This window comes from Sinocyclocheilus rhinocerous, unplaced genomic scaffold, assembly GCF_001515625.1.
Source record: "Sinocyclocheilus rhinocerous isolate Xijiao unplaced genomic scaffold, SAMN03320098_v1.1 scaffold869, whole genome shotgun sequence".
Classification (NCBI taxonomy): domain Eukaryota; kingdom Metazoa; phylum Chordata; class Actinopteri; order Cypriniformes; family Cyprinidae; genus Sinocyclocheilus; species Sinocyclocheilus rhinocerous.
This window is the reverse complement of record NW_015653483.1, coordinates 1,065,406-1,076,111: the sequence shown is the minus strand read 5'-3', so window position 1 is coordinate 1,076,111 and position 10,706 is coordinate 1,065,406. Positions and strand designations below refer to the sequence as shown.

The 10,706-nt window shown below is 36.5% G+C and overlaps 1 protein-coding gene across 1 annotated transcript; it reads left to right on the top strand.

Moving 5' to 3' along the window:
* The first annotated feature begins 6,412 nt into the window (after positions 1 to 6,412).
* Positions 6,413 to 9,416, top strand: tlx1 (T cell leukemia homeobox 1). The gene is made up of 3 exons (XM_016522698.1): positions 6,413 to 6,881; positions 8,025 to 8,262; positions 9,206 to 9,416. The coding sequence occupies exons 1-3, from the start codon at positions 6,413 to 6,415 to the stop codon at positions 9,414 to 9,416; spliced, it is 918 nt and encodes a 305-aa protein (XP_016378184.1).
* Positions 9,417 to 10,706: the final 1,290 nt, after the last annotated feature.

Genomic DNA, 10,706 nt, shown 5'->3' with positions numbered 1-10,706 from the left:
TTAAACTGTGAAAAAATAAAGACGTTTATAATTTCTCCTCCTTTTGTACTTTATGAAGATATTAGGACATTAGATAGACAGAATACTTTGCAAGTATATCAACATGTTATGTTTCTTACAGGAATTTAAAAAAAGGGTCAATGTTGATCTTAAATAAGTGAATCAGCTGATGCCACATACCTTGCTGTTTGTGCGGGGGGTGAGGTATCAGGGGAGACGCTAAGCTCTGGCCCACAGCCTCTGTCCGTCGAAGCAGATCATTAGGTGTGAGCTGAAGCCCCCGAGGCCTGTGCAGGCACCAGCTAGTCTGTGGCTGTGTTTCTGGCTTGTAGGTTTGGGCTGGTGGACCTGTTTGTTATGGTGTAGCAAGCTGCATAATTGGGACGAGGGGAGAGGGAACAAGGAGGAAAAGATAAACATAAAAACCACCTACCTGTTGAAGGCACCGTGTGATGACAGATTATGATGTCTCTGGTTGCCCCGCGTGCTGCGCTCTTGATAATAAAGTAAATTAATGGCATTGTTTGGATAACTCCCTGATCTTTCAACATTTAGATACATATATATGTAGATATAGTAGTCAGGGATTTAATGAAAAAATATTGCTGGCTTTTCCCGCAATGCAATCATGAATATATGTATGAAAATCTCTTTATGCATTCAGAGTAGATGCTGCAGTGTTTGGAATAATGAAGATAATGAAAAAGAAAAATTAGGTCACATATAATATGTAATTTTGATTAATGACACCCTCTTATTGTAAAATTTCTGGATTATTATCTATTCTTTTCCCACTTGCTTTTCTCGTGCTCATTTCTTTTTCTTCTCATTTTCTACTTCATCTTCACCTATTATCTATGATTCTTTCTTGTTTTATTGTTCTTTAATTTATAAAAAACTGTATTTAAAGGAATAATTCATTCAAAAATGAATAGAAATATTGTGTCAAACGAAAATATTTTTGAAAAAAAAAAAAAAAATTCAATTGGTTTTAAGTCTGTGCTCTGACTAGGCCATGCAAGGACATTCACCTTTTTCTCCTTCAGCCACTGTGTGCTCAGTTTTGCTGTGTGCTTTGGGTCATTGTCATGTTGGAAGGTAAACCTTCTTCCCATTGACAACTTTCTAGTAGAGGGCAACAGATTTTCCTCAAGAATTTGATGGTTTTGCCCCATCCATTTTTCCTTCTATCCTGACAAGTGCTCCAGTTCCTGCTGCAGAGAAACAACACCATAACAAGATATTACCACCTCCGTGCTTTACTGGAGGAATGCTGTTATTTGGATGGTGAACTGTATTGGATTTCCGCCAGGCATATCGTTTGGTGTTGTGGCCTCAGAATGTTCAAGGTGCGTTTTGGCAAAGCTGAGTCATGATTTCATGTGGCCTTTCTTGAGGAGTGACTTTTTTCTTACAACCCTCTCATACAAGCCACATTTTTGGAGAATTTGTGATATTGTTGTCACATGCACACAGTGACCACTCTTTGTCAAAAATTCCTGCAGGTTGCTGTAGGTCTCTTGTTAGCCTCTCTGACCAGTTTCCTCCTGGCTCTTTCATCCAGTTTGGAGCGACGTCCTGATCCAGTGAGGGTCTTTGCTGTACCAAATACCTTCCACTTCTTAATAATAGACTTCTAAGCATTGATAAAGCCTTTGAATTTTTTTTGTATCCATTTCCTGACTTGTGCTGGTTTTTGTGATTCTATTTATTTTTATTTTTTTTACTTTTTTTTGTTTTTTCTGACATGTTGGTGTTAAATCTTTCACTTGGATGTTATAAGTTGCACTGAGTAAATACTGCTGAATAAAACAAAAACTGTGTCCATTGAAAACAAATATTATAGATCATACAATGAAAGTCAGTGATGTCCAAGACAACATTGGACCCCACTTACTTTCATTATAGGAATTAAAAAATATTTAGACATTTTTTCAGAATAAAGAAAGTCATAGGGATTCAGAATAACATGAGGGTTAAGTAGGCTATATTTTCATCTGTTGATGCAATAATAATCTACGAAAGAGTTCAAAACAAACAGGAGGGAGATGTCTGATGTTTTTACAATCATAATATCCTCAGTTACTGGATTACTACCAAATTTTGCTATAAGTTTGATAGCATCATATAATAATTGCTGTTAATAGTGTTCATCGTCTGTTTGATTACGTCTTTAATTGATTTTTCCGTACATTTCTGCCATATGTACATTAACTGACAGTCACCACTGATAAGCTATACTAAATATATTGTAGAAACTTACATTTCTGTAAAGCTGCGTTGCAACAATTTGTATCGTGAAAAGAGCTATACAAATAAACTTGAATTGTATTGAATTTAATTGAATATATGGATATATGCCTTGGCAATCTAGCAGCTAATAGTACAGACTGGCTGCTAGAGAAGAGTTTTTTCTCTGTTTGGTCTATGGAGCTCGGGAGGGGAGGCAATAGTGTTGATCTCACACGTAATGACCAGTAGCTGGTGGGATGAGTCCATCCATCTCTGTGAAGTAAACAGGTCCCAGCTGGGCTCCTGCATTCGGGATGGAAAAGGGAAGTGAGGCCGGCTTCACTCGCCTCCCCTAAATAAAACAGGCGACAGGATGCACCCGCACTCGAGAGGACTGACACACCATCTAGTCGCTACAGGGGAGGAGCAGCTTCCGCTGTCATGGGTGTCAAGTCCACTATTAGACTGCAGAGTGAATCCACATGGTGCCTGGAGTATAAATTGAGACTTCCCATGTGTTAGTGGGAGTGGAGATTCAGACAATAAATCTGTACTCCAATTCAACCTGTGAGCAATCTATCCTGCATAGCCATCACAAGCCGCCTCCAGCATTATGAGGGACGACATTTACTACTTTGTAATTTGTGTCGTTATATTAGACAAATTGTCCAACTGCATGAAAATGGATGCAATGGCTACATTTCCCTAAAGATTTTTTTTAAGGAAAAGTTATAATACTAAAGTACACAGTGGCTAAATTGACCTGAATATTTAATGATATAGCTTTGCCAAGTTATTGCACACACATTGTATTACATTACAAACAGCACTTATAATAAACATTCTATACACGTGCAGCAGGGAACTTCATTAGTATTGATTAGCTGTGATAATGATTTAATAATCTCATTAAAGAACATTGTTCTTATATAATGAAAGACATCTGAAAGAGTCATAACATAGCCTTGTTTTGACTGCTTGAATTTGGTGTAGTGGCAAACAACCAGTTTAATAATTTGCCTTATTCACTTGCAGATGAATTTGACGAGGTTGGCATTAGTCAAGTTATCCTTTCATTGCAAAAGCATTCCGTTTCTTTCTCGACTGTAAGAAATATTATAATGATGGGCAATTTATCAAATAATTGTTCATACTATGTTTTGACAGACACATTATCCAGTAAAACAAGTCATTAGCATGGGAGACACAACAAGTTAATGGATGTTCCGTCCTTCAGCACCTCAGCAACTGATCTGGACATTTATTAACTGGTGCTTGGCCATCATTCCCCTTCTGAACACCAAACTAATTCTTCCAGCAAACATGTCTCACCTTAAAAATTTAGAAGAGGCCATATGCTTTCGCTTGCACACTTCCTTGAGTAGCCATCTTAGCTTCATACCATAATTTAAATCATATCAATATGAATGGAAAATAGAAACCATATTTGGAGAATGAAAGCTTTTTGTTGCTTACTTATTTTAGATGTATTTAAAAGTTTTATGTTGTATTGTAGTTTTTCCTGTGGTAAACAAAATGTGTGCTTGTTCTCTTATTTCCTTTTTAACAATACAGGCCAAAAAATGCCCGGTCCATTCCCCTTTGACATAAAGTTCATCCATCTATTCCAGAGGTTAAAGACAGTGAACCTAACGTTCTGTCCTCCAAAAGTAAAGGCCCGTTTCCCTTATTACAAAACTGAGAACTGTAATTCTATAGCAGTAGGCCTACAAATGTTAGTGAGGATCAAATATCCAATTAACATTTGCTTAATATAGCTTTACCTGGCATTTTAGATACAAAAAGTCAAGATTATAAGGGCTGCATGAGATACTTTTGACATCAATGAGCATTAATTCTGGTTACCACTCTTTAGAGGTATCACCTTTCACAAACCTATCTCAAAAATGAACTCCAAAATATACAGGAAGATTAAATGCCTGTCTCTATAATATATTAATTCAGATGGACAGTGAGCTAAATCAAAAATCTGATGCTGCTAATTTCTGTTTTCATTTTTAGAATAATGCTATAGTTGTGAATATATCAGAGCTATGTGCAAACCTAGGTAGCAGGGCTAAATTCTTGTCTTGATGAGAGTGCTGCCTCAGTGTAGATGTACTTGAAGCTGTCAGCAGCATGGCTGTGCGCTCTCGACTGCGTTCAGAGATGCGGCTGATGGAAGTGGCGCCAGTGAGCGCCGATGGATCACATGTCAAGTAACCTACTACACAGGTACACTAATGCACAGACAGTTTAAGTACTAGTAAATCGGGGCCTTACTAAAGTCAGTCAAAGGAAAGTTTATTTATTTATTTAATTAAATATAAGTCATAATTTCTCAAAAATTTAACACATTTCAGTAATCTATGAACGATAAGTTACAAGTTAAGTCGCGTCGTCGCGTTGGCTTAGATGGTAACCATAGCAACAGCACATTGCTCGACGCTTTCTATTTTTTACTGTAGACTACAATTTTGGGGGAAACCACAGAATAACAAAATTGACATACATTTAGATATCATCAGTGCATAATCGTAAAAAGAAATAATGCTTTGTTTAATGCGCAAAAATACCATTTTGGTTGCGGGAGAGCCAACAAATTGCGCACATAAATGTATGAAATTTAATTGAAATTAAACGACAAATTTATTTTAAATTTAAATAATTCTAAAAATAGAAGGAAAATGTGCAGACGGTTTTGTATCTAAATTCTACGTAAATCAAAATATTTAAATATAATTTCAAATTAACATTTCAAATTAAAACATTAATTTGCATTAGAGGAATGAAGTGTATCAATAGCCACTTTTCAAGTGGACCTTTGTGGGTTGATAATACTAATCAATCATAAATTGATTGTTCCAATTAAATCCAGCACTTAACATTATACTGGCTTCGTCTTTTTCGTTTAAATTGTAAGGGAAAACAATCATTTAGACCCACCAATTGCAGTGCAGATTAATAATAAAGTAAGCCTATTTTAATTTTCAGCACATGCACATCTTAAAAGCTATAATCAAGTCTACATCACTGAAACAAAAATGGTCAGTTTTAGCGAAAATATACACTATTTGTACTTCATTAAACTTTAATGTTGCAGGATTAATGTGGAGCCCCATCAAATATTAATACGTTAATGCATCTTACGTTAAATAATCACCACCCACTTTCTTCCAGAAGGAAATCGATAACATGAAACTGTTTGCTTTTCGTCTAATATTGCATATTTATGTTGTTACCGTCTTATTTAGAAAGATTAATGCATACAAAATAAAATGAATAATTAATACAAAAGTTAACACATGAACACTACAACAGATATAAGTATCTTACCAAATGAATTTGAATTATAAATTAATTCTGTCGTGACTCACAATAGTTAAAATAAATCATTTAAAATTTGGAAAGACATTTCATACAGAATTTCCTTCATATTTCCCCACCTTGTTGTGATCAATAAGCATCTCTTTTTGATGAAGAATACAATTATTCCGATAAGAATGACTGGTTTATTCAGATTTAATTGGACAATGAAATGTAATATCGTTGACAGTATGGTTGTGTGTGTGATTGATCTTTCTCACCATAAAATACTGACAAACCACTGTAATTCATTTGAGTTCATGGTCGCAAAATATTGATCTGTTGTAGCCTAACAAGAGTGAAAAATACTTAACCTTGAAATCACTGTCTCATTTTCGCATGATCAAAATATCCAAAGAGAAAATATCTAAACAACCGAGACTGCATAGCCAAGTTAATTATGTAATTGAATTTTTTGTTGTTGTTTTGAAAAATCGTTGGTGTTTGGTTTAATAAATCACTTTGAGCTGCCCTGTGCTGAGAAGGGAATTCAAATGCGTTTCATTGAACAGACTCGTCGTGGTTTCTTTAGCCAATTGGGTCTCTCACCCCAGAATTGGAGGCTTAATTTTACCCAGCCTCTTTGGCATTTTGATTGATGTTCCCGTGGCTCCATCCGGCAGGCTATAGCTATATGGGTAAAGGGAGGCAGTAAAAAAGACAATCGTCTGTAGTTCAGTCCTTCTCACACATGCAGTCAATGCTATTAGATAACAACAAGTCTGGACTAAACTGCGTTTTAGTTGCTGTATGATAACTAGGGGGACGTGGAGGATCCTGTAGGCTCGCAGGAGCGCGCGCGCTTCTCCACACCATGGATCATATGGGAGCGCATCTCCACCAGACGCACGCAGACACCATCAGTTTTGGGATCGATCAGATTCTTCACAATGCAGACCAGGGAAGCTGCATGATCTCCAACCCCAGAATGCAGGATCTGGACTACGGGTTGGGCTGCATAGTCAGCACAGCCTATAATACCATGACTGGCAACTACAATGTCAATAACTCGGCTGGATACAATGGAAACTCGTGCAGCGTTGGCTCCCTCAACGGCTCGTACAACATGAACTTGGGCACGAATGTTAATGGAAATTGCATTAATTCTTCGGGAGTGATCCGGGTTCCAGCGCACCGGCCGCTGAGCAGCGTTCACTCGTCCATTCCCACCAGCGCTGCCACTGTGCCAAGTATGGGAAGCATGGGCACCATTAACAATCTCACGGGATTATCGTTTCCATGGATGGAGAGTAACAGGAGATATACCAAAGACAGATTTACAGGTAATAGAAATCACTCTTTGAAGCTTTGCAGTGGTATTTCGATGCTTTATTTGAATCCGTTCTTATTCGAGATTGCATTGTAAAACTGTTTTCATCGTGTTTAATCATATCAGTAATTCAACCTATCAGTGATCAAAGCGGTCGAAAAACTACAATGACTTATTTTAGGTTGTAACTTTGTCACAACTTTGATTTTTCATTTTTTTTAGGCATTGAACTTTTTACATTTTCATTAATTTTTAATTTGGTTGAATTTCTATGTAGACTCGCAAATCCATGAATTAAAATAATTCAAAAGGGCTTTACTGTTAAAGCCACTCCATTAAATAGTTTAATTTGGTTTCTGACAACTTTATAAAAACAACTTAAAATGTAAACGTTACTGGTCCCGCGAATTAATAGCATAAACGAACGTTTCTATACACATTAACAGTCATTGCAATGCATCGATAGGCCAAAGAAAATTATCTTAAAAATTTATATACATACAAATGTTTTTCTGTTGGGTGTGTCAATGGTATAATTAATTATAGAGTTTATGATTGTCTGTTTTATATTTAATTAATGACATAAAGTCTTTTTTTCCTCACATGACAACTTAAATGTTGATTGATCCTGTCTGTAAATGTTCCACATGGTCATCACAGTTTTAGCAAAAATGTGAAAGTTAAAGTAAAAATGTGCTGTTGTTACCTTAATGAGCTATTGATTTGACCCTTAAAAATGCCTTCACTGATGTAACCTCATGTAATCAGGTTGCTTCAGTTAAAATCAATAATATTTTCGACTCGAATAAAATCACTTAATTTAGATGTTACCATATGAGGCATATATCTTGTTACCTGACAAAACATTTTACAGTGATCGATCGATCGATTGATTGATTTATAATTTACATTTCACACTGTCGTCGTAATAGACCTAAGAAAATGCAAAAAAGTTCTTGTCCAGTGGTGTGGCCGTCACTGTTCCTGTCTGTTTGCTTGCTTGGCGGAACTTATTCGATATATTTCGTAATTGTTGCATGTTTTTCAAAAGACAAATGTCATCTTTCATCTCTGAAAGTCTCATTTGCTTCTCACTGCTTGGCTCTGTCGTTTTGCTGATTTCTTCCGCTTGCTTTCACTCTGTCTCTCAATCTAGTGGCCCTCTCACCGTTCACTGTAACACGTCGTATAGGTCACCCGTACCAGAACCGAACGCCTCCGAAGAAGAAGAAGCCCCGGACGTCGTTCACGCGCCTCCAGATCTGCGAGCTGGAGAAACGCTTCCACCGTCAGAAGTATCTGGCGTCAGCTGAGAGGGCAGCCTTAGCGAAAGCACTTAAAATGACTGATGCGCAGGTCAAAACATGGTTCCAGAACAGAAGAACGAAATGGAGGTGAGCTTTTGTGATCTAATCATGCTTTTACACTCACACGTAATGCATTCTTTTTCGTCTCACCACTAAACCCAGTTGAGTAAAGACCTCTATGAGGTCAGTTGGGTCAGTTCCATAATGCATTCCATATTGTGCTTTTGGAAGGCCTGCTCATGTAATTCATTCAGTAGGCCTATATGTTAATTCAACCAATACATCAATATGTTGAACTGACTCCATTTATTTTGGAATGACCAATATTTGTTGACTGTGGCCTTTTTCTTGGCGGTGTAAACAGGTTATATTCTTAATGATGGACTTCTGCCAATGTCTTTTTTACTCCAGCTTTTACTATTTTATTACACATTCTGCTAGGCCTGGAACTTAATAGGAGCAGACCTAAAGTCATTTTATGATCCAGTTTTTAGACGAGGACAGAAATTATGCAGTTATACCGCAACAATGTTTCCCTAAAGTCTTAGTTGTGTTAGAAGTTTAATTACCTTCTGTTCAAGCAGGATAATTGATGTGATGGTGTTTGTGCTGATTATTATATAACTAATTATTATTATTATTTATTATCACAACAATTGAAGTGCACAGACATTTATGATTGTGTTGATTGTGATTTGACTACATCACTGATCTGAGAACCTGAAATGTAACTTATATTGAATTAAATGTAGTATAATTGATCTATAGGCAAATATATATATAGCCTCCCTCTCCCCCTCTCTCTCTCTCTCTCTCTCGCTCTCTCTCTCTCTCTCTCTCTATATATATATATAATCTGCATTTTCAAACAAGATTTCCATGTACTTCATAAACCTAATGACAAAAGGTATTCTTTGGTATTAGGATCACCGCTTTGTATTTTTGATTAAATTTAGCCAACCACTAAAACGGCTATGAGAAATCATGGCTGAAATCACCGACTAAATGACTCCTATCCAAATCCATGCAGGCGGCAGACGGCAGAGGAGAGAGAAGCCGAGCGACAACAAGCGAACCGAATCCTTATGCAACTTCAGCAAGAAGCTTTTCAAAAGACTATAAACCAACCTGTTACTCCGGACCCAGTCTGCCTACACAACAGCTCTCTATTCGCACTTCAGAACCTTCAGCCCTGGACTGAGAACACGGCGAAAATCAGTAGCGTTCCTAACACTGATTAAGAGACTTTTATGGACGTGCGATGTGCAGAGGAATATTTCAACATCACATTATTTTCTTCTTTTTAACGTAAAATCAGTCTTTAATTTGTAATATGCAGCTTGTAAAAAAACAGCTAAAAGAATATTTGCTGCTCTCCGTTACAGTCGTGCAGAATATTTTTTTTTGATTTTATCATTTCGATTTCAACAAAATGTAAACATAAAATGCTGTCGTATTCCGCTTGCATCTTAAACATTAATTTTATTTGGTATACTTCCAATAGCCTAACGTTTGTGGAAACACTTTATAATAGCCTAACTTTCATTAATAAGTCACAAAATATTACAAATAAAATATTAACAAATAAAAACGAATATATAATATATATACGAATATAATTACGAATATAATTACGAGTTGTTACCACTGCGTTATTGGTGAATAGCTATCTAAACGCCACCTCTCTGTTGTGCATGGAAATACTGTGAGCTTCGTTATAATTAATATCCTCGTCATTGTCAGGATTAGACACATGCAGGGTGAAAAGATAGGCTTACCACCTCACTCTCTTCAAGCACACCCCGAGAAGCTTGCACCTCTTTAACCCACAAACGAGTGAAAACGAAATGCTTGAGGATCTGCTTGCCAAAATAACGGTGATTAAACTCACAGACCATCTGACCGTTTACAGCCGCGGTTCCCTCAGTGAGTGTAGGCACTAGTGTTGGACAAACGTAGGCTACTTAAAACACTGGCAAAATTGTAGTTAGGCTATTTATGTGGGTACTTGGAAGACAAAGGAGTTTAAATTTAAATATCTAATTTTTAAGTAAAAAGTAGGCTATTTTAATAGTTTTAAATAGACGATTCTGGGTAAAAAGCTATAGCCTATAACTGATGAACAGTGAATTTTTTTTTCGATAGGCCTATCTTTTTATTTTTATTTTTTCATATTCGTATGTAGGCTTAGGCTACTTGGAGGGATTGTATTTTGCACGTTTGCTAATTAGCATATCACTTGCAGCAAAAAATTGTCCTGTGAATTAAAATATATTCTACAGGAAAAATGGGCCTATGGCTACATGAACGACTTTAATTCTTCATGCTTGTGTTTAGACTGTCTTTTTTATTCGGAGGAGTAAATTACTACAGCACTTGTTATATGCAGAAATATGTTGTTGCGACGTTCCAGAAAGATTGTTTGTTAGCAAATATGTTCTTCATTTTACATTATTTGTCAATTTTAACTTTTCTGTATTACACTACAATAATACTGTTGTTTGTAAAACAGTACACTACCCCCCCCCCAT

What these genes read in the sequence shown, in the direction of transcription:
- tlx1 (XM_016522698.1), top strand. Translation starts at nt 6,413, where the DNA reads ATGGATCATATGGGAGCGCATCTCCACCAGACGCACGCAGACACCATC. An exon ending in TACCAAAGACAGATTTACAG is followed by an intron (nt 6,882 to 8,024) that starts GTAATAGAAATC and finishes CTCTCAATCTAG; the next exon opens with TGGCCCTCTCACCGTTCACT. An exon ending in AACAGAAGAACGAAATGGAG is followed by an intron (nt 8,263 to 9,205) that starts GTGAGCTTTTGT and finishes AAATCCATGCAG; the next exon opens with GCGGCAGACGGCAGAGGAGA.